The sequence below is a fragment of the Lutra lutra genome, chromosome 9 (assembly GCF_902655055.1).
Source record: "Lutra lutra chromosome 9, mLutLut1.2, whole genome shotgun sequence".
In the NCBI taxonomy this organism is placed as follows: domain Eukaryota; kingdom Metazoa; phylum Chordata; class Mammalia; order Carnivora; family Mustelidae; genus Lutra; species Lutra lutra.
Window position 1 is genome coordinate 20,386,144 of NC_062286.1, and position 23,454 is coordinate 20,409,597.

Here is a 23,454-nt window from a genome sequence, read left to right on the forward strand (position 1 = left end):
TCAGGCTTTCTGATGGCAAGGAAAACACCTTTTCTCTCTGTGCACTACTTTCCTCGAGCAAGACAAGATGGATGGTGGGGAAAAGAGGAGTGAGAGAAGAAGTGGGAACAGGGCCTCACAATCAACTAAGCTCTCCTGTTCTGCCCAGAACTGTTTGGGGGGGGGGGGGGGAGGAGGGGGTTGAGGCACACAAAGAGCAGGTCAGGAGCACAGCTTCACCTTTAAAGCCAAAGAGACAGGAGACAATGGGCTAGGAAAGCCAGCAGGCATCCGGGGTATATGGGAATTCTTTGCACTGTTCTTGCAATGCTCAGTTTTCAAAATAAAAAGTTAAAAAACATGCCTTCTCAGAGTCTCTCATCTCATCTCTATCTAATGTAAAGAAATTCCTCCACCTGCAAACTTTTTTCTTTTCAAAGCTTTTATTTTGGGGGCTCCTGGGTGGCTCAGTTGGTTAAGCACCTGACTTCAGCTCACGTCATGATCTCAGGGTCCTGGGATTGAGTCCTGCTTGCAGCAGGGAATCTGCTTCCTCTCCCTCTTCCTCTGCCCCTTAGCTTGCCCCCGATCTCTCTCTAATAAATAAATAAAACCTTTATTTATCTGTTTATTTGAGTGATAGAGAGCACGAGAGGGGAGAAGGTCAGTGGAAAAAGCAGACTCCCCGCGGAGCTGGAAACCTGATGCAGGACTCGATCCCGGTACTCCCCGGGATCATGACCTGAGCCAAGGGCAGTGGCTTAACCAACAGAGCCACCCAGCCGCCCAATGAATAAAATCTTTTAAAGAAATTACTTTTTTTAAAAGATTTATTTATTTATTTATTTGTCAGAGAGAGAGAGAGAGATCACAAGTAGGCAGAGAGGCAGGCAGAGACAGAAGGAGAAGCAGGTTCCCTGCCGAGCAAGGAGCCCGATATGGGACTCGATCCCAGGACGCTGGGATCATGACCTGAGCAGAAGGCAGTTGCTTAACCAACTGAGCCACCCAGGCGTCCCTAAAGAAATTACTTTCAAGTAATTTCTACACCAAACATGGGGCTTGAACTCACAACCCCACAATCAAGTGTTGCATTCTCTACCGATTGAGCCAGCCAGGCGCCCCTGTAAAACTTAAGTTGAGAAACTCAGAATTCTAACTACAAAATCCATAACCCTACAGATCAGAAGCCTCACCAGCATCTCTCTCCAGCAGGGGGCACTAGAGTCGTGGGTTTCAAGCTGGGCTTCCTTGCAGAATCTCCTGGAAGCTTTGCGTCAAGTCCAAAGTGACACCATTGAAAAGTCCTCTATTCATGAACTTGCCACTTACAAAGCTGCAATGTGTCAGCTTGGGTAGGGCCAGCCTTTTAGACAGCAGACCGATTAAATAGGCATCTGATGTTTTGGGGAGAAGCCAGAGATCTTTATAGCTAGCTTCCCACCTAGTGCTGGGGAGAGTTCTGCGCTATCTTGTCATTAATATTCCTAAGATAGAGAGAGCAAAGAACCCCCAGGAAAGTGCTTTGGTCTCCAGCCTCCTAAACAGCCCTGTACAGATTTTCAATTAAAGGACTGTGGTCGGGGCTGAGTGAGGCAGTCAGTCCCTCTGTTGGGTTTGAGGAGCATCTTATTCTCCAAGCCACCAGAAGGGGGAGCTATACACCCAGTCGGAGGATGCAAACTGTCCCTTCCAGCTTGGCTGTAGGGAACAGGTGGAAATGCTGAATCACCAGGCTGAGCTGCTTGACCAAGCCTGGGTCACACCTCTATCATTTCCTGATCTGATCACTTCCCTGCATTCCTGACAGGGCTGTGAGCTCTGACCGTGTCTGATTTACCTTCTGTCTGGAGAGTCCTGTACACAGTGCCCAACACAGGAAGGCAAATATTAACTATTGTTGCTGTTTTTGGCACCCGATGAATGAATCTTCTCCAGACTGACCAGATGTTGTCATTCACTGGAACTGCCAAAAGGCTGAGGCGCTCTTCCCTTCCTTGGGTCCCTCGCGGGGCACCTGAGACATTTTGTTTTGGGCAGAACACCCTTCCCTCATGAAGACCCCTATGTTGGAGAAATCCATCCTCCACCTGCATCTTTCCTACCCGTCTCCAAATCCACAGAAAACCGCTGTCACCGCAGGCCCCTGGCCACCCCCAAACTGGGGTGCTCCCAGACCAGGCAATGAGGGACTCACACTCCGGCGGGCACAAGTGGCTGGAACTTCCACTGTTCCTCCTCACAGTCCAGGAAGAGCCGGTTCATGATCTTGTTCTTCTCCTCAGGGGGGATGAAGTTCTCGATGATCAGGTACCTGGGAGCAGGAATGAGGTAGAGATGGGGAACTGGGGAGGGAGAGACCACAGGGGGCACGCGAAGGTTGGAGCAAGAAGTCAAGAGGCAGAGGGAACAGAGGAGACGGAAAAACCCGACAGCTGGAGAAGAGAGGATCCCTACAACAATCACAGAACTTGAAACCCCTGCTTCTGGGGCAAAGACTGTGGACTCAGGGCCCGAGGGGTCACTCCTGGCCAGCACCCAGCATGCACTTCAGGGGACTCATCGCTGCGGCCGGGCAGAGGAAGGAGAAGGAAACAGAGGTGGCATAAGCGACTCGTCCTCCCCCCTCAGACACATTTTATTCCCAAGGGATGTGGACTCCTGGGGGAGTAGACGGCTGGAACGAGGCCTTGAGGAAGGAATAAGCCCCTCAGAGAGAAGCCAGGCAATGATGGACAGCAGAGGACCAGAAATGGGAAGAGGAGGGCCCTACTTGAGCTTGAGCTCCCGGGTCTGCTCATTCTGCGCCTCCTCCAGATCCTGCCGAACGCGGATGTACTCGTCGTGCTGGTCCTGGATCTCTGCCTTCACCGCTTGCAGCTTGGCGTAGAGCTGTGAGGGGACAGGCGCCACTCAGAGGCTGCGCCATGCGGTGGCAAGGCCCCTGTCCCCCGGCCCAGACCCCGACGCTGCAGGCTCAGGCTCCACCAGCAGAGTCCAGGGCGAGGCCCCTGAATGTCCCTCCTGCCCCACCACAAACGAGGGCGGGTTTTTCAAAGGGCCACCCTGTCCCTCCTTCCCTAGGACGTGTTACCTGCTCCCTCTCCGAGGCTGTCACCTTGTGGAAAACTGAAAGGGACCTGAGAGACCTTTTAGTCCCAACACCCTCTTTTGGTAGAGGAGGTGACTCAGGGACACAGTTGCTCAAGGTCACACCACTAGTTACAAGAAGAGTCTGGGTCAGGACCCAAGTACAGAACTGCTGTGCAGGGCTCCTGCACCGGGAGGGAAGGTGACCCGTCCCACTCCTGCCTCTCCAGGATCATGATCCGGCTTTCCTGGACTGCGGTCCCGCTCCTAACCCGCCAAGAGGTTGATGCGTCCCTGGAAACTGCCACTGTGACAGGGCCTCCTCTTGGCCTGCTCTGGGCTGCTCACCTCGGCAACCCAGTGGGTTTTCCAGGTTCTTCCCAGAATCTGGGCTAGAATTTGCTGCTTCCTGTCCCTGTCCATGCCCTTCCCTGGCCCTGGACTTTGCAGAGTTCCGGAGATCAGTTTCATTCCTTCCTGTGTCCACAGAGGCCTGTGGCTCCCCTCCCGAGTTCCCCCAGGCTTGCGTCTCCTCAGGCCTCCTTGACACTCCTATCCTGGGCCTGGCTACCCAACCGTGACTCGCTGGTGACACTGCGCAGGGGAAGTTACCCACCGCCGTCAGGATGGCAGCAGGAGACTGGAGGTGAAGGCCTTCCCAGCCCACCAGGCCCAGCCTGGCCCAGGAGAAGAGGCTCTAGTCTGCCTCAGCCCTGGACCCCCACCTTCCCCCCACTCCTTAGGCCGGCAGCCCCGGCGAAGTCACTCTGGGCTTCTGCAGTTCCCTAAAGCACAGACCCCCCTCAGGTGGGGTTGGTGACTGCCTCGGGCCGAGGCTGCCAGGCCCTCCGCCCCCCACAGCTCTCACCTTCTTGAGCTTCTTGGTTTTGACCTCCACCTCCTGCTGCAGGGACGTGTAGGTGCCCCGGAGCTCCATGGTCTCCTCGTCGCGGAGCAGCATCTCTTGCTGCATTTCCCGTTCACGGCGTTTCTAGGCCGAGGCAGGGCACAGGGGCTCAGTGGGCCAGCATGTCCCAGGGAGGGCCAAGGGAGCTCAGGGGACAAGCTCACTCTGCCTATCACGTGATCTGGCTCCACTGTGGCCACAGACACCGGGAAGGAGAAGAGAGCGTCCCATGGCCCGTGGCCCCTGCTCCTACCCATCATCAGCGGAGCCTCTCTGAACCTTCTTCTTAGCTCACGTAGCCATGTCTGTGCCAGACACTGCCCCCTGGGGATGGAGACCCCAGCCCGAACAGCTGGCCCATTCCAGGACTATCAAGCCACAATAGATTCCCATCATACTGGCTTCCCAGCTGCCTTGCCCTCTCCCCATATGGCATCACAGATGACTGGTAGGACCAACAAATTGTGGTTCTTGAAGATTCAGGACATTGTCATACAATTGGCAAAGAACTCACACCTTTGTGGAAGGCCTGGAGAACCACCAGCCATGGAGAACCACCACTTCCTCTCACCCCTCAGCTGGCGGTGCCCTTGACAGAGGCAGCTCCTGGGCTGGGGGACCCACGGGACCCAGGGCAGCGTGTCTGAGGTTCTCAGCACTGTATCCCAGGGATGCTGAGTCCCTGACGGCTCACTGCCCTCTGTCCTCCAGACAAGACCTCAAGGCCATGAGCATCCACAAGACCTGAAGCCCCCAGCCCTACCTGCTCCGCAATCTCCTGCCTCTTTAGTTCCAGCATCTTCTGCTGCTCGTTGGTATGATCCATGATGTTCCTGCCCCCAATGAGCAGCTTGCTCTCCATGGCCTGCGGACACAGAGGGGTTAAAGAGATGGGCTTTTTTCTTTTTTTTTTTTTTAAAGATTTTATTTATTTATTTAACAGAGAGAAATCACAAGTAAGCAGAGAGGCAGGCAGAGAGAGAGGAGGAAGCAGGCTCCCTGCTGAGCAGAAAGCCCGATGTGGGGCTCGAACCCAAGACCTGGGATCATGACCTGAGCCGAAGGCAGTGGCTTAACCCACTGAGCCACCCAGGCGCCCCGAGATGGGCTTTTCAAAGATGGCCACAGCATCTCCGACTTGAGAGGTTTGCTTCCCTGCTCTGTGGTCCTTCCAGGAGTGGACCAAAGACGTGTCCCTGATGGGGCCTCGTGGCCCTCGCCGAGAACAAAGTTGCCCCTCCAGCCTCCTGGGCTCCCGCCCAAGGCTCCCATCATCAATAAGACCATTAAGTGAGGCAAAGAGAGGGCATCCCTCAGGGAAAATAGGCACCTGATCTGTTTGCTTTGGATACAGCTGGAAGGTTGGTTCGCCATGCCTGGGAGGAGTGTGCATGAGGCTTTTGAATCCTGGCATTTAGCTCCCAGCCGGTGTTCAAGAGTGGGGAGCAGTGACCGGGCAGCCCAAATCTTTAGCTAACAGGCTCCTGACTCAAGAAGATGGCTCTCAACACAGGTGTAATCTTCAGCTGACATGGAAAGCAGAAGATTCTGCAGCACCAAGGGGCAGTGTGAGGCCCCAGAAGCCGCATGAGCTTTGGGCATGGCCAGAGAGACAGGGGTTCGGCCCACTAAGTGCAAGGCCTAGACCAAGGGTCCCCTTCAGCTCTCACATCTGTAATACCAGAACAGCATCTGTTCTAGGATGTCTGACAAATATTGCTGAGTCCTATTTTTGAGGGGCTGAATTCAGCCCTTAACAAACATGATCTCCATCCTCAGCCTAAGAGAAAGCTCCTGTTACTCTCCCCACTTAACTGAAGAGATGGAGAGTAACTTGACCAAGGTCATGCCACTAGTGAACGAAGAGGTAAGATTTGAACCCACCACCTCCGGCCCCACTCCGTGAGACCCGGTGCTCGGCACAGACCTGCTGTACGGATAATAGATGAGTATAAACTGGGTAAACCAGGATGACGTGAAACACATTCTCACTCCTGCTCATCAGAGGGTGCTGCCCCCAGGCACTCCAGCTGTCCTCTGACTTCATCGCAGGCTTCCCGGAAGGTTGAAATCACCTTGAACTACCGGACGATATTGGCTGCGTCCCTACTGGAATTTTTCCCAGTGGGACCAGCTGACCTGCTTCCGGGCTCGCAAGCACAGGCTGCTGTCACGGTGTGGGGGCAGGGAACCCCTCTGCCACCTGTGGAAGCCCCATCACGGGGGACGGAGCAGGACAGGGGTGGAGGGCTGCTTTTGGGGGTTCAGGGGTAGGGCTCTGTGAGGATGCCATTGGACCCTGCATGACAGCGGGCCCATCGGAGTGGCCCCACACAGCCTCCGAGGCCAAGGCAGAGCTCCTGCAGAGCTCGGAGCCCTGGAGAGCTGCCTGTCCTCACTGCCACCCCACCCCCTGCCACCAACTGTGCTTATACCTCCCCCAGGCCTTGCTCTGGGACACTGTCTCACCAACTAGCTCACCCCACCAGCACAGGCCTGAACCCATCCCAGACGCTTCCTTCTCACTCAAGCCCAGAACCTGCACGATCTTTTGAGTGAACGAGGCCTTCAGTTTTGTGCCCTGTGCACCTTACCGCCCTCTCCCCAGGCCCTGCCCTGAGTGCGTCTCTTGCCGCCCCTGTGTTGGGCCATTCATCAAATCCCAGCAAGTCTGCCTTCTTGTTAGGGCTCCCACCATTCCCCACTTTCCATCTGCGAATACACCTGCTGACTTCACCGTGACCCTCCTGACCCGCCTGGGTCGTTGCCCTCAGCTTCCCCGTCCATCCATCTCCCCGTGACACCCAGGGGCGTTCGCCAGAAACACAAGTCAGAGTGTGCCCCTCCTCTGCTGCCAAGTACCTCAACAGGCAAAGAACATCCTCTCTTTGCAAGATGAAACCCAGAGTCTGCTGCGGCGCCCTGCCCGGTGGGCTGGCCCGGCCTTCCAGCCTCCTCTTATCACTCACTCCCCAAGCGCACTCCAGCTCCCAGAAGAATTCCAGCTCTTGGAATGTACTGGGCCATTTCACAACACTGAGCTTCTCTTGCCACTCCACATTTGCCTGGAAAACCACTGCTTATCCTGCAGACTCAGCGGGAGTGACTTGGGGTGTGTGCTCCGAGTCTCTCACATCGGCCCCTTTCCTCCTTTGGTCCCCCTCAATAACCAGGACACATTCCTATTCTTTTCCCCACACGGACCATTATTGCTTACATCCTGTCTCCCCTGTGAGCTCCTTCAGGGCAGGGACCATGTCTTAGCACAGACATGATTTCAAGGTCTCAGGGCTTAGTACAGAACTTGGCACATAGTAAGTGTTCAATAAACGTTTGAGGCCCTGAAAGGAATCCCTGGGCTTGTGGGGCGGCGGTGGGGGGAGGGGGAGTTCCAAGTCTTTTCCTGGGCTCTCTCATCCGGAATAGAACTGACCCTTTATCCCAGCTTCTCCTCCTTCAACAGACAAGCCCACACTCATTGTTGGAAGGCAAAAGGGCAGAGCAGCAGGGTCTGCGCTTCTGGGAAACCTGGCAGGAGGGAGGGGATGGGTGTGAGGAGGGAGGAAGGAGAGACAAGGCAGGAAACCCCCTTCTGCTGGGGCCATGGATAACGGATCCCTCTAACTAGCCGGGACACAAGATCTCAGGGACCTGGTGTTTGGCCTGGCTTCCTATTCTGGGACACTCCAGCCCTGAGTCCTTGCACCTCCCCTTGGTAATTGACGTCATTCCCATGTTCTTCACTCTTGTGCAATCTCATAAAGGCACTACTTCTCAAACTTGGTTGCTGTATTAGAGTCACTGGGGAGCTTTTAAAATTCCCACTGCTGGACCACATCGCGTTATTATCTTGGGCCCCGCCCCTAATGAGTGGCTTTAAGAACTCCCATGCCAGGGGCGCCTGGGTGGCTCAGTGGGTTAAAGCCTCTGCCTTCGGCTCAGGTCATGATCCCAGGGTCCTGGGATCGAGCTCTGCATCCGGCTCTCTGCTTGGCAGGGAGCCTGCTTCCTCCTCTCTCTCTGCCTGCCTCTCTGCCTACTTGTAATATCTGTCAAATAAATAAATAAAATCTTTAAAAAAAAAAAAAAAAGAACTCCCATGCCAGGTGCTCGGGGAGGAGTCTTGAAGCCAAGCGCTGGTGCCCCGGTTTTCCTGACTGATTGATGGGCTGGGGACTAGGGCGGAGAGAGAACCATGGTTTTCTCTGCCTGTCGGGTGTTTCACATTTACTTCTAATAACCCTTTAAGAAGTAGGTATCAAACTCCGATGCATATTAGAATCACCCGGGGAGTTTTCCCAGGCCCAGCACCCAGACTACATCCTACTGCCAATCAAACTGCAAAGGGGCTGGGGAGTCCGCCACGAGGTCCAGGCATCAGTGGTTTTTAAAGGTTCATGTTAAAGAATCACTGCCTTTGTAGTGTCCAAAATCTATAAAGAACTTAGCAAACTCAACACCCAAAGAACAAATAATCCAATCAAGAAATGGGCAGAGGACATGAACAGACATTTCTGCAAAGAAGACATCCAGATGGCCAACAGACTCATGAAAAAGTGCTCCACATCACTCGGCATCAGGGAAATACAAATCAAAACCACAATGAGATACCACCTCACACCAGTCAGAATGGCTAAAATTAACAAGTCAGGAAATGACAGATGCTGGCGAGGATGCGGAGAAAGGGGAACCCTCCTACACTGTTGGTGGGAATGCAAGCTAGTGCAACCACTCTGGAAAACAGCATGGAGGTTCCTCAAAATGTTGAAAATAGAACTACCCTATGACCCAGCAATTGCACTACTGGGTATTTACCCTAAAGATACAAACGTAGTGATCTAAAGGGGCATGTGCACCCGAATGTTTATAGCAGCAATGTCTACAATAGCCAAACTATGGAAAGAACCTAGATGTCCATCAACAGATGAATGGATAAAGAAGATGTGGTATATATACACAATGGAATACTATGCAGCCATCAAAAGAAATGAAATCTTGCCATTTGCTACGACGTGGATGGAACTAGAGGGTATTTTGCTTAGCAAAATAAGTCAATTGGAGAAAGACAACTATCATATGATCTCCCTGATATGAGGGAGAGGAGATGCAACATGGGGGGTTAAGCAGGTAGGAGAAGAATAAATGAAACAAGATGGGATTGGGAGGGAGACAAACCATAAGTGACTCTTAATCTCACAAAACAAACTGAGGGTTGCTGGGGGGAGGGGGGTTGGGAGAAGGGGGGTGGGGATATGGACATTGGGGAGGGTGTGTGCTATGGTGAGTGCTGTGAAGTGTGTAAACCTGGCGATTCACAGACCTGTACCCCTGGGGATAAAAATATATTATATGTTTATAAAAAATAATTAAAAAATAATTAAAAAAAAAAAAAGAAGAATGTTCTCATAACCAGGGCTATTTACTTTTCAGAGGAAAGACATCACCAGAGTCTTAGGTACCTAAGGGAAGGGTATTCTCTTTACTCCAGCTTCCTGTAGCTTTCCAGGAATACCTAAGTGGGAATAAATATAAGAACTATAACTTGCAAAGGTTACATCCCAGGTGCACAGGCCCATGAAAAGGCAGAGATTCATTCATAATAGTGTACAAGCTTCCCCTTCCTAATTCTCTTCTATCACATCAAAACAGGTCCACTGTAATAATGGTAATATAGCTTAAGTTGCTGAAAGACAGACTTTACCTAAGGAAGAGTTTGTAAAGAAGCCAAAGACAATGAAGGAGGCAAAAACAAGGACATGAAAGGAATTTGAAGCCTCTGGTGCAGCTACAGCAATCATTAAACACAGCCCTACCCCTAGCCACCTTAACATAAAACCCTACACTAAAGGCCTGTTTACCTCAGTTTCTAGTACCTGGTACATCATGTGTGGCTTTCAATGAGAAATTACAAAGCATGCTAAAAATCGAGGAAAAAATGCAATCTGAAGATAAAGTGAGCATTAGACCAGAATCAGATATGACACAGGTGTTGGAATTATGACACAGAATTTAAAACAATTATGATTGATATGTTCAAGGTGCTAATAGAAAAAGTAGCTAGCATATAGGAATGTATGGGTACAGGAAGAAGAAGGGTGGAAATTTTAAGAAAGAATGAAAAGAAAATTATAGAAATCCAAAATCACTATAATGAAAATAAAGGATGTCTTAGAAGGGCTCGTCAATAAACTTGATACAGCTGAGAAAACAGTAAGTGAACTTGAAGATAGATTGCTATAAACATTGAAAAAAGAAATACAAAGGGAAAAAGAATGAAAAAAACTGAACATGAGAGACTATGGACTCTGAAAAACAATCTGAGGGTTTTGAAGGGGCGGGGGGTGGGAGGTTGGGTGAGCCTGGTGGTGGGTATGATGGAGGGCACGGATTGCATGGAGCCCTGGGTGTGATGTATAAACAATGAATTCTGGTACACTGAAAAGAAATTAAAAAAAAAAAAAAAAAAAAAGAATTACTGCCTTTGGCTCAGGTGGTGATCTCTGGGTCCTGGGCTCCAGCCCCAGGGCGGGTTTCCCAGCTCAGCGGGCATGGGTGGGGGAGTGGGGTGGTCACCTGCTTTTGCCTCTCTCCCTGCTTGTACTCTCTCTGTCTCTCCCTTTCTCAAATGAATACATACAATTTTAAAAACAACAACAACAAAAAGAATCACTGCATTTTGAGGTCCCCCGGAATCAGTACTACCTGGGGACTTGTTAGAAATGCAGGATCTCAGGAGCGCCGGGGTGGCTCAGTCAGTTACGTGTCTGCCTTTGGCTCAGGTCATGATCTCAGGGATGGAGCCCTGCATCCAGCTCCCTGCTCAGCGGGGAGTCTGCTTCTCCCTCTCCCTCTGCCCTCCCTCCACCCCCGTTTACGCTCTCTCACTCTCTCAAATAAATAAAATCTTAAAAAAAAAAAAAAAAAAGAGAGAGAAAGAGAGACTTGCAGGATCTCAGGCCCTACCAGACCTAGTGAATCAGAATCTGCTTTGTAATGAGATCCCCAGGTGGCCTTTGGGACATGCTTTAAGGGGCATAGTAGTAGCAGCAACAGCTTCCTCAAACAGGCTCGGACTGGGTAAGTCATCCATCCAAGGTCACATCGTAGCCATTCAATTTAAATGGAAAACCCAGGTCCAAGTCGGCCTGGCTCCAAAGCCCGAGCTCTTTCCTCTCCAGACATTCTTTCTGTTTAGTTTTTAGGAAGCAGAACCTGCTCAAAGAAAAGCAACACGTTTCCAGCAGGAGGAAATCACATCTGACTCATGTCCAGTTATTCCGGTACTTGGGGAAGCCAGTAGCCAGCCCTTTAGAGGTTAAAAAGCTCCCCGCCCCTCATGGTTCTACATCAGAGGGGTGGGGGGCTGTGAGGAGATAGAGAAAGGGAAGTACTTTCTCATAACACAGGTGGGGGGATGGGGGGTGGATTAGGGAAAGGAAACAGAAACAAACAGGCATGTCTCTGGATGGAAAAATGTGCGGTTATGAAAAGACAGGACTGATCGCCAGTAGAAATCATGCAAGAAAGAGAGCACTGGCCAGACCCCCAGCCCCACAGATGCCCCCAGATCTTTCTAAGTGCTAAGTTCGAGAGCATTTCTAGGCCGCGTGAGCTGACAAAAAACGTCCTATGAGCTTCAGTTACAGTTTTATGCTCTGGGAAGAAGTACTCCTAGCTCTACTAATTAAATGATAGCTGGGAGCAGTCAGTTATAAGCTAAAAAATAAAAAAATAAGAAAAGAAAAGAGTAAAAAAACAGCACGGAGTGGGGGGAATAATTCTCTATTGTTCCCAGAAGACATTGGCTTAATATGCCTCCAGAGCTAAAAAAGCCACCAGCATCTGGCCAGCCACCACCATAACGGCTTTTTGGAAACAAAACAAAAATCATTCCACCCAAATATAAAATGGTGGTGATGTGGCTGAATCTGGGCTACTGTGTGTAGTTCCCTCGCTGCGTCTCTGGGGACAGGCAGGAGCGAGAGAGATCCAGAGGACAGCTAAAACCATCCAAGGGCTATTAAAAAATAGGACTCTTCAGTGTGCAAAGACGAAGAAAGGTTAAGAGGATAGACCTGGAAACTGCATGATCAAAACAGGTGTGGGGGTGCCTGGCTGACTCAGTCTGCAGAGCGTGAGACTCTCGATCTCAGGGTTGTGATTTCGAGCCCCAGGTTGGGCGCAGAGCTCAGGTAATTAAAAAAATAAAATAAAATAGGTGTGAAAAGGAACGATCTGGACTTTTCCAATCAATCCTGGCACATAGAGGAAGAGCTTATACTTTGGACTTTCAAGGACAAATAAAGGGAAGTTCTACTGTTTACACAAGGTAATACATATATGGACTTTGTTGTCTCAGGAGGACTGTATTAAATACCTAAGAGTTTATTAAGGGATTCTAGGGCCACATTTTTTGTAAGTGAGCTCTATGCACAACATGGGGCCTGAACTCAGGACCCTGAGATCAAGAGTTGTATTTTTTTTTTTTAAGATTTTATTTATTTATTTTACAGATAGAGATCACAAGTAGGCAGAGAGGCAGGCAGAGAGAGAGAGGAGGAAGCAGGCTCCCTGCAGAGCAGAGAGCCTGATGTGGGGCTCGATCCCAGGACCCTGGGACCATGACCCGAGCTGAAGGCAGAGGCTTTAACCCACCGAGCCACCCAGGCGCCCCAAGAGTTGTATTTTTTTTTTTTTTAAGATTTTATTTATTTGACAGAGATCACAAGTAGGCAGAGAAGGAAGCAGAGGGAGACGGGGAAGCAGGCTCCCCATAGAGCAGAGAGACCAATGCAGGGCTCAATCCCAGGACTCTGGATCTGAGCCAAAGGCAGATGCTTTGGCAGACGCTTAAGTGACTGAACCACTCAGGTGCACCTGGGGACATATTTTTAACGTTTTATTGTCTTTCCTTTTAGAAAAAAAAAACAAACTAATATCAAATTAAGTACAGAAACAAAATTAGAAAAACTTTCACATATTCCTCATCTAATCAGCTTTTTAAATTTTCCCTGTTTTTCCAGATTTTTCCAAATGCACACATCATTTTTTCACACCAATAGATATGGTATAAATATAAGTTCATGTCCTGCTATTTCCATTTTATCAAATCTCTCCAGAATTTCCTGATACTTCCATAAGGTTTGTGACTATAAATATAATGGCTGCATAATATTTACAGTAGATAATTTAAATATATTTGAATAACCCCTATAAGAAGATATTTTGGTTGTGTACAATGTTTACAATAAACACCCTTGTAAAAAAAAAAACCTTTGTATATACAATTTTTTGGTTTTTTTCATCTAAAAAACCTTTTTTTTTTAAAGATTTTATTTATTTCTCCCCACTGAGCAGAGAGCTGATGTGGGGCTCCATCCCAGGACCCTAGGATCGTCACCTGGGCTGAAAGCAGACGCTTAATGAAGGGTTATAAACATTTTGTCTATCTTAGAACATATTGCAAAGTTACCTTTCTTTCTTTCTTCTTCTTTTTTTTTTTTTAAGATTTTATTTATTTATTAGAGAGAGAATGAGAGAGAGAAAGCATGAGAGGAGAGAGGTCAGCAGGAGAAGGAGGCTCCCTACTCAGCAGGGAGCCTGATGTGGGACTCCATCCTGGGATTCCAGGATCATGACCTGAGCTGAAGGCAGTTGCTTAACCAACTGAGCCACCCAGGCGCCCCCGAAGTTACCTTTCTAACAGATTATATCACCAAGGGTCATCTGGGTGGCTTAGTTGGCTGGGCGGCTGCGTTCGGCTGGGGTCATGATCTCAGGATCCTGGAACCGAGCCCCACATTGGGCTCCCTGCTCAGTGGGAAGTCTGCTTCTCCCTCTCCCTCTGCTGCTCCCCCTACTTGTGCTCTCTCAAATAAATAAAATCTTAAAAAATTATACCACTTAAATGACTGCCAGCAATAAATAATGGAACAATTTTTATTATACTGTCATAGGCATAATTATCATTATTTTTAAAATTTGCTATGATAATAGATATAAAATTGAGCCATTGATTTTATATTCTCTAAACCTTTGAGGTGGACTTGTGGAGGTCTGATCTCTCATTTCATGACATACCCCTTTATGCATTTTTTTAAATTATTTTTTTTTCTTGGTGATTTTTTTTTTTTCCTTCAGATTTGACACTCAACTGACTGAGCCACCCAGGCGCCCCTCTTGGTGATTTTTAAGTAAGGAGCCAGACCTCTGATTCAAACAACGCTTTGTTCAGCCTCCACCTTCTCCAACTACCCACGCCTAAGTCTCATGCTCTTCTCATTCAAAATTCTGGATTCAAGAAACCCATGTGGACACAGGCAGGCGGGATTTGAGCTGCCAATCAGGCCTGGAATCTGATGTATCATCCAAGACTCCCAGGGCCCCCCAGGTTCTAAGCCCCTCCCCCGCCCCCCACGACGTGATTCCCAGGACAAGTTTCTCTCTGTTGGTTCTTGCTCCTCGGCCTTCAGCTTAGATCCCCTCCTTGGACCCGGAACCCTGCTTCAGGATCTCCCCTTTGAGCTGGGTCCTGACCTCCATGAAGAGAATTCTGGATGATGTCTGACTGTCCATCATCACCCAATTCCACTCGTCCACTGCCCCTATGCTTCTCTGCTAGCCCCGCTGAGACCCAGTGCAAACGTGGTCTGAATGACAACTGAATTTGCCTTTCTGGTGACTCGCCAAGGCTTGCCCACTTGCCTAGCCCACACGATCAGCCAAGACTGCCTGACAGAGCCTGTCTTGTGCTAGAAGAGGGGGCTGGTCCTGGCACAAAATCTGTGGGTGGGCCCCAATCCAGGTGCAAGGTCTCAGCCGCCACCTTCTCCCCAGTCGCAGCCCATACTGGCAGTTCCCCCCCCCACGCTCCAAAATGCATCATGCACGACTTCAGTTCTTTGCTTAGAAACAGGGTTTGGGTTTTTTTTTTTGGGTTTTGCTTGGTTTCTGCCTTTTTTTTAAAAGATTTTATTCATTTATTTGACTGAGAGAGATCACGAGTAGGCAGAGAGGCAGGCAGAGAGAGAGGAGGAAGCAGGCTTCCCGCTGAGCAGAGAGCCCGACTCGGGACTCGATCCCAGGACCCTGAGATCATGACCCGGGCCGAAGGCAGAGGCTTAACCCACTGAGCCACCCAGGCGCCTTTGGTTTTTGGTTTTGCTTTTAATTTTCCCCCATTTTTCTGAGGATACCAGTGGCCATCTCCTCCTTTTCATCAGATCTCTGTTCTTACCAGCATCTGTGGAGGGCAGGGAGGGACAGGGTTGTCTCAAATCCCTAGGTCCCCTTCAGGCTTGGGGATACTAAGCAGAGGGCCTGGGAATACAGGGGTCCTAGTCCCCAGGAAAAGTTCCCTGGGGTTCTTAGCCTCTGGAGTTAACGCTGCCTTTGTGATCCCTCATGACAAAAGATGGGTGGGTGGGGCCTGCAGACAGGACTGGGTTTGGTCTTACTGGTTCTCAATCAGTCTAGTATAACTAAAAGGCGAGCAACGGTTGTGGGGGTGGAAGAGGCATGGCGGGGAGCTCTGGACCATGGTCTGACTCTTGAGAAACCGCTACAAATCGCGGCATAACTAAGGCAGCCTCAGTGAACCCTCGAGCCCAATCCTCTTTGCTTGACAGATTAGGAAACTAAGGCCCAGAAATGGAGTCGTCTAAGCCTGGAGTCTCACAATGAAGGCATTTTTATATGTATCTGTTCCTACATCAACTACGCTCTTTCTGAGTAATTTCCCACTTCGATCAGGGTCTTGATTCCGGATTTTGGAGGCAGGTCAGCTGCCGTGACAGCGAACGGCCAAGCCCATCACAGGGACCATGTGACTCTATGGACTCAGCTGGGGGTACTCAGAGGCTCACCCCTTCCTATTCAAGGAGCAACCCCGGTGCAAGACCGGAAGGAGGGGGGAGGAGGCCCCAGTACTCATTTTTTTTAAACTTTTTTTTTTTTTAAGATTTTATTCATTTGTTTGACAGACAGAGATCACAAGTAGGCAGAGAGGCAGTCAAAGAGAGAGGGGGAAGCAGGCTCCCTGCTGAGCAGAGAGCCTGATGCTGGGCTCGATCCCAGGACCCTGAGATCATGACCTGAGCCGAAGGCAGAGGCTTAACCCACTGAGCCTCCCAGGCGCCCCCTCCCCTGCCTCCAGTACTCATTAAGGCTGATCTGAAAAGCCAGAGAGGAGACAGCCAGGCCCAGCCAGCCACTCATCTGAGAAGATAGTATCAGGTATGATTTCACAGAGAAGCCAGACAGGCTCCGCTCGGCCAGCTCATCTCTCACATGCTGCATTAGACAGGAGTCTCAGAGGCAACTTGTCACGTGCCTCTGGCTGGGCTAGGTCCCTTTTAAACTAATCATCCTATCTGATCACCATAAGAACCATGCGAGATAACGAGTATGATCCCCACTGGACATAAAAGAAAACAGGGATTCAGACAGGTGAACGGACTCCCTCCAGCATTCAGAGCCAGCAAATGGCAGAGGTGAGATTTGAACACCAGCCTCTTAATTCCACTGGTGTCCCTTTCCCTGGGCCACAGCTTTCTCCCAGACTCAGGCAGCAAGGTGCCTTGGAGAGCAGCAGCATTTGGTCTCGGTAACCTTGCCAGATCAGGAACCATCAGGAAAGCTCAGGGCACCTTTTCTTTCTCTGGGAGCTAAACCAGGCAGATCTCTGCTGAAGATGCTTCTGCCTGAGGTGCCTTACGGGGGCCTCTGAGATGAGTGGATGAGAGTGTTCATTATGGGATTGGGGGAGGTTGTCAGGATCCCTAGCCTCCTGGAGAGAGGTCAAGTGCTGGGATGCTCATGGGAAAGGCTGCCTCCTGGGTTCCATAGAGGGACTACAGCCAGAGCACTGGGCAGGTCTGACAGTCTGAATGCTAGTACATGCTCTGCCACCCTATTTTTTTTTTTTTTAAAGATTTTATTTACTTGACAGAGAGTGAGAGAGATCACAAGTAGGCAGAGAGGCAGGCAGAGAGAGCAGGGGAGGGGGGAAGCAGGCTCCCTGCCAAGCAGAGAGCCTGATGCGGGGCTCTATCCCAGGACCCTGAGATCATGACCTGAGCTGAAGGCAGAGGCTTAATCCACTGAGCCTCCCAGGAGATACTGCCACACTATTTGCTATGACATCTAGAGCATCCGATTTCTCATCTGGAAAACAGAAGAGAGCACCCACTAACCTTGCAGGCTTTGGTAAGTGGTGAGTTGGATACAGACGTGAAATTGCTCGGTAAGTGATAAAGTACAATCCTGTGTCAGTGGTTACTTGTCAATCAGTATCTGATTGACAGGTACTCACGACTCATCACAAAGCGCAAAAAAACCCAATTAGTGGACCATCTTTGCTTCCCTCTGTTATTACAGCCACTCCAACTGCCACAGACCCATTTCTCCTTTTGGGGCTCCCTGGTTATAGATATCGAGAAGCCAGCAGTAAGGGAAAAAGAAACAAAGGAGATAACGGTCAAGGGATGAACAGTGCTAAGTTCAGTGATTCTCTGCCCTGAGGAACTGAAATCAGGAGACCCAGACCGTTTCCTGCCTTTGGTCTCCTTGGATGGCTTAAGACACAGCAGAAATGCTGCACGTCTCAAATGCTGGGAATTCTCTCATCAAGAAGGAGACAGTTTGGGCTCAGGAAATGTACCGGCTGGGGGGTGAGGTGAGCTGGACTCCACCCGCAGCCTTGTCCCGGACGGGGGTACGGATGCCCAGTAGTGCTTCGATGCCCCTCAGAGAAAAGCAGGAATTTAAAAAAAAAAAAAAAATCAGCCCATCTACTTCAGTGAGAAAACCACAAGCACCTCAGACCTGATCCCTACCTTCCTCCTTCCCCCCTATTCCCCTCTGGCCAACAATAGAATGCTACAGTGTCAGGACTGGAGGAGACCTAAGGAGGCTTCAAGTGCAGACTCAGCATTTGACAGCTGAGGCACGGGGCCCAAGGGGCTTACGTGGGTCATCCAGGGTCACGTGGCTGGTGGCTCCCAGGCAATGCTTGGTCATTCCTCTCCAGTTCCCACTGCCTATCATTCAAGCTGACCTCTAACCCTGGGCTCCCGACCTGCTGCTTCCCAGGTGAATCAGCAAATAGAACTGAAAGCAAGGAAGCACCTACAGATGATTTCTTAAAGTCCCTGGGAGGGGAAGGGACTTGTCCAAGGTCACAGGATTGCCCATAACTGGGTATCACTGAGAATTATTATCAACACTGCGTCTCCCTCAATTATTCATTTATATATATATATTTTTAAAGATTTTATTTATTTGACAGAGAGAGATCACAAGTAAGCAGAGAGGCAGGCAGAGAGAGGGGGAGGGAAGCAGGCTCCCTGCTGAGCAGAGAGCCCGATGCGGGACTCGATCCCAGGACCCTGAGATCATGACCTGAGCCGAAGGCAGCGGCTTAACCCACTGAGCCACCCAGGCGCCCCTCAATTATTCATTTTTAAATTTAAATTTATTATTATTTAGGATTTTATTTATTTATTTGATAGAGAAAGAGAAAGCCAGAGAGGGAACACAAGCAGGGGGAGTGGGAAGGAGGAAGCAGATTTCCCGCTGAGCGGGGAGCCCGATGTGGGGCTCGATCCCAGGATCCTGGGATCCTGACCTGAGCCAAAGGCAGACACTTAACAACTGAGCCACCCAGGTGCCCCTTTAATTTATTATTTTTAAAGATCCTATTGAATTATTCGAGAGAGAGAGAACAGAGAGGGAGAGTGAGAGGGAGAAGCAGATTCTCCACTGAGTGGAGAGCCCAACGAGCTGGGCTCTGTCCCAGGACCCTGAGACCATGACCCGAGCTGAAGGCAGACGCTTAACCAACTGAGCCACCCAGGGCCCCAATTATTCATTTGTTTAAAAAGGTTTTACTTATTTATCCCAGACAGAGAGAGAGAGAGGGAGGGAGGGAGGGGAAAGGAGCAGAGGGACAGAGAGACAAGCAGACTCCATGCTGAGCGCAGAGCCCGACGCAGCGCTCAATCCCATGACCCTGGGATCATAACCTGAGCGGAAATCAGGAGTCCGATGCTCAACCAACTAAACCTTCCCAGCGCCCCAGTTATTCATTATTTTTAAGCCAATCTTCCAAAGAGGTGTTAACACATTTCTTTTATATTTTTTTCTCACTTAAATTTTTAGGTTTTTATTTAACAAAATATATGTTTGTAGTAAAAGTAAAAAAAAGTATAAAGTGAATAAATAGTAAATAATAAATAAAAGCCCCCCTTTCCCCACTAAAATTCCTAGAAATAACTACTGTTAGTGAATTCTTGTGATTCCTTCCAGAAATCTAAATAATTTGAAGACTTCGTTAACTATACCTGCTGACTTATGTTCTTGGTTATGGGTACTTAAAAAGATTTGTTGATTATATGAACGGATGGAGCCAGGTGAGTCAGAGGCTGGGGTCTGCATCATTAGGAAGGACGGAGATGGGTTGAGCTAAGCATCTCCACAGACAAGAGCGCCCACTGGGCCCTATTAGCTAGGGATCTGACAGGAATCTTTCATTTCCGAAGCTGGTAGTACAGTGTGTGGCGGGTACAGATCATGGGTTCTGGAGTCAGGCAGACAGAGGCTCCTATTCTGGCCACAGTACTTCCTAGGCACGTGCCCTTGGGTTGTTCCTTCCTTAAGGAATCTCAGCATCCTCATTTGTCACATGGAGATTAAAATAGTACCACTTCATGGTTTTACTGTGAGGATTAAGGAAAATGAATGCACATGAAAACAGCGGCATGCTTGGTGTTAGACATGCACTGAAGAAACGGTAGCTGTCGGGGCACCTGGGTGGCTCGGTTGGTTAAGCGTCTGCTTTCGGCTCAGGTCATGATCACGGGGTCCCGGGATGGAGCCCCACACTGGGCTCCCTGCTTGGTGGGAAGCCTGCTTCTCCTGCTCCCTCTTCTGCTCTCTCTGCCACTCCCCTTACTTGTGCTCTCTCACTCTCACACTTTCTCTCTCTCAAATAAATAAATATATAAATATATAAATAAATATATTTAAAATTAAAAAAAAAATAAAGGGGCACCTGGGTGGCTCAGTGGGTTAAGCCTCTGCCTTCAGCTCAGGTCATGATCCCAGGGTGCTGGGATCGAGCCCCGGATTGGGCTCTCTGCTCAGTGGGGAGCCTGCTTCCCTCCACCCCAATCCCCATTCTCAGTCTGCCTCTCTGACTACTTGTGATCTCTGTCAAATAAATAAAATCTTTAAAAAAAAGTAAAATAAAATAAATAAATAAATGGTAGCTGTCATCGTCATTACTATCGTTGCCATTATTATCTTGCAGACTCAGCTCAAGAAAGGAGAAAGCCTGCAGGCCCATTACCTAGTGCTATAGAAACAGAGCAGCCTAGGTCCTGGTCCTCCTCTGCTGGGACATCTGGCAGGAGAGGGAGACAACTAAGAAGGAACTCTTTAGTCTGACTAGGAGTTAATGCCCAGGAATTTCTCAGGATATTACAAATTCCAGATCCACCAGACTACAAGAGCAAGTGGCCCCTGAACCCTGAGCACAGGTGGGGTGTCTTGCGTGGAGGGCGGGGCTGAAGGGCTGCATCTGTGGGAGGAGGGGACCATCTTCTTATCTTCTCAGGATACCTGGCTCCACAGCTCTCAGGCCCAGAAGGCTCCAGAAGTGTGCAAGACTGACCAGGTAAAACTGGCTAGCAGGACATGGCCAGAGAAGGGTGCCCCTCTCCAGCTGCATTCCAGGCCCTTCCCCAAGTCCTCAGAGCACAAAGAGAACATTATCACACCCACTTCATGCAGTCATGCTCTCTGGGGGCTGGCGGTGACTGAGGGCCATGCGTAATAGACTCCTCCAGCCAAAGCACATCGGGAAAAACCCAACACTGGACCCGAAGGCCTGCGGAGCCTCCACGTAACTCAAAGCCCCAGACCTCTGATGGAAATGTATTAGCCAGTCTTCAATGCTTCCTGCCAGTCAACTTTTTATAATTACAAAATGCCCCTAGCTCATGACAGTTCTGTGAAATGATACTGCCAGGGATGAGTAGTTAACTGTCCCCTATAGCACTTTCTCTCCTATTGGGGCTTCTCCCCAGGATCCCTGCTGTTCAGCCCTTTACCCACGCTCTCCCTCCTGCCCTCTACCTTTATGACTCTACTTCTCTTTCCCCTCTTCCCCGTCCCCTTCTATTTCTTCCCTGTTTTTCTCTCCATTCACTTCTCTCCCTTTTTATTTTTTAAAGATTTTATTTATTTATTTGACAGACAGATCACAAGTAGGCAGAGAGGCAGGAAGAGAGAGAAGGGGAAGAAGGCTCCCCGCTGAGCAGAGAGCCCCATGCGGGGCTCAATCCCAGGACCCTGAGATCATGACCTGAGCCGAAGGCAGCGGCTCAACCCACTGAGCCACCCAGGCGCCCCCCAAAAAGAGTATTTTTAACAATCAAGGACTTTTAGGAGGAGGAGACTTTAAAGACCATCAAGATTAATGGTTTTGTTGATACATGAATCCCTTTAGAGCAATTCTGACACTCCATTTCTCCTTGAGCACTTCCACGGTTTGGAGCCAGCTCCCTCTCGGAGTGGTCCATTTCTAGGTGTCAAGAAGTTCTTTATATTGAGCTTAGTCTGTTCCCCTAATTCCCCTAATTCCCGTCCCCTGACTACCAGGACAATCCAGGATATAAAAACAGTGCAACAGCAGAAAGGCAGTGAGGTACATATTAGGTTCAAAAGATAGAGGTAGACCAGCTGGCTGTGAGGTCTCTCACTGGAGTAGCTTGCTTGGGGTGGGGGTGGCTAGATGGAGGAGACATATGGCAGCTGGTCTCTGCTAGGTCTTGAATGCCAGTCTAAAATGTGGTTTGTTTGACTTATCAAGGTAAAGCCAAGTGAGACTGTCCATTAGGCAGTAATAAACAGCTGTGCTTACATGCCAGGAAGTGTGCAAAGCACTTTAACATTATCTCATTTAATCCTCTCAGAAACATTAATGTCGGTACTGTTATTATTTCATTTTATAGATGAGGTGACTGAGGTCTCTCATGAAACCCAGGCCTGTCTGTGTCTGATGCACACGATCCGAATACAGCACTCTACAAAATAACGTCAGCAGAGACCAGGGTGGGAGGCCCTGATCTGGGAACTCATTTACTAGACAGAGAGAATGTCAAGAACGGAGCGCCTGGGTCCCATTTGAGCTCTCTTCTACAGACGGGCCCCCAATCTCCATTGCTAGTCTCCTGTTTGCTTTAAACTCCACAGATCCATCTCCAGCTGCCCACCGGATTTTGTTGCCTCAAATTCCATGGCACAAGCTTCTGCCAGTTTTCACCTAGCAACCAGTTCCCAAAACTGATATTCCAAATCTTGAAGCATAAAAGAAGATCACATTTTGTGTTTAACCAACCTGGGCTCAACTAGATTTGCCACATAAAACTATGAGGCCTTGGGCAAGTTACTTAACCTCTATGGGCCTCAGTTTTCTCAGATCTAAAATGGGAAGAGTAACAACACCGTTCTTGGAAGGTGCTTGTGTAGATTAAATTCGATCATGTGTACATAACAAGTAGTACAGTGCTTGGCACATAGCAGGTGTTACGGAAACAGCATCATTATTGTGATGACTGCTGTTTCTGGGGCTTGGAACTCCCTCTTGGCAACCTTTTTGTGGTTAATCCCCATGCTGAGAGGTAGGGGGAAGAAGAGGGAGCCACGGAATGGACAGTAAACATTCAGTGTAGTTTGTATTCTCTGTGATGACCTCACCCCTTTGGCTGTGGGCGCCACTTCTGCAGGGTCTCTCTTCTACACCCGCTGCAGACAGAGCCAGATTCTAGCTCTTCTCCCTCCAGACCTGCTCACGTGGGGATAAACAGGCAGTGCCTCTTCCACCCCTCCTTTTAGTTGAAACCAGCATTTTGTGCCATCTACAGCCCTAACGTCCCTTAGCCACCCTTCTTTCCTTCTAAGAATCTAGGATCAGTTACAGAAAGCACCTGGTCCAATCCTTCAAAAAAACTGAGTTCAAAAGTCAAGGATCTTACACAATGAAATGTGAGTAAAGTGGGCCTTCTCTCAACCCATCCACACGCTTTCATGGGTCCTCACTGCAGTCCACACATTGTGCACGAACATCTGAGCCCCAGCCTCCGTTGTGGGTCTGTGACTCTCCCTGCACCCCCTTCCTCACAGGCCTAGCGTGCTATCAAGCCCCAGGGGGATACTCCGTAAGGAAGGGCTGTGAATGATTAGTGAGAAACCGGGCCCTGATCACAATCACGAGCCCGCACACATTTGCACACCCTCACATCCCCTGGGGCCCACAGTGAATATGGAAGGAGAGATGAAAGGAGACTCCAAGGAGACAGGCATGGTGTTTGTACACAGTGAGGGAAGAACAAAGGAAACGGGGAGCCTGGAGGTGGCAGGCAGGGGAAGCTGGCGAGCCAGACTGTAAGATGAGTCAGAGTGAATGAGGGCAGTAG

General features: G+C 49.6%; 1 protein-coding gene across 4 annotated transcripts in view; it reads right to left on the minus strand.

The window, feature by feature from the left end:
* Nucleotides 1-23,454, minus strand: part of KIF3C (kinesin family member 3C) — a 39,882-nt gene that overhangs the window by 10,851 nt on the left and 5,577 nt on the right. For all 4 annotated transcript variants that reach the window (XR_007130228.1, XR_007130227.1, XM_047746352.1 and 1 more), the window contains exons 2-5: nucleotides 4,740-4,841; nucleotides 3,938-4,060; nucleotides 2,753-2,871; nucleotides 2,177-2,293 (exon numbers count right to left, since the gene is read on the minus strand). Coding sequence is in view for 2 of the 4 variants with exons in the window: in XM_047746352.1 (XP_047602308.1) it covers nucleotides 2,177-2,293; nucleotides 2,753-2,871; nucleotides 3,938-4,060; nucleotides 4,740-4,841 (461 nt within the window). In the remaining 2 variants the exon portion in view is untranslated. The remainder of the gene's footprint in view (nucleotides 1-2,176; nucleotides 2,294-2,752; nucleotides 2,872-3,937; nucleotides 4,061-4,739; nucleotides 4,842-23,454) is intronic.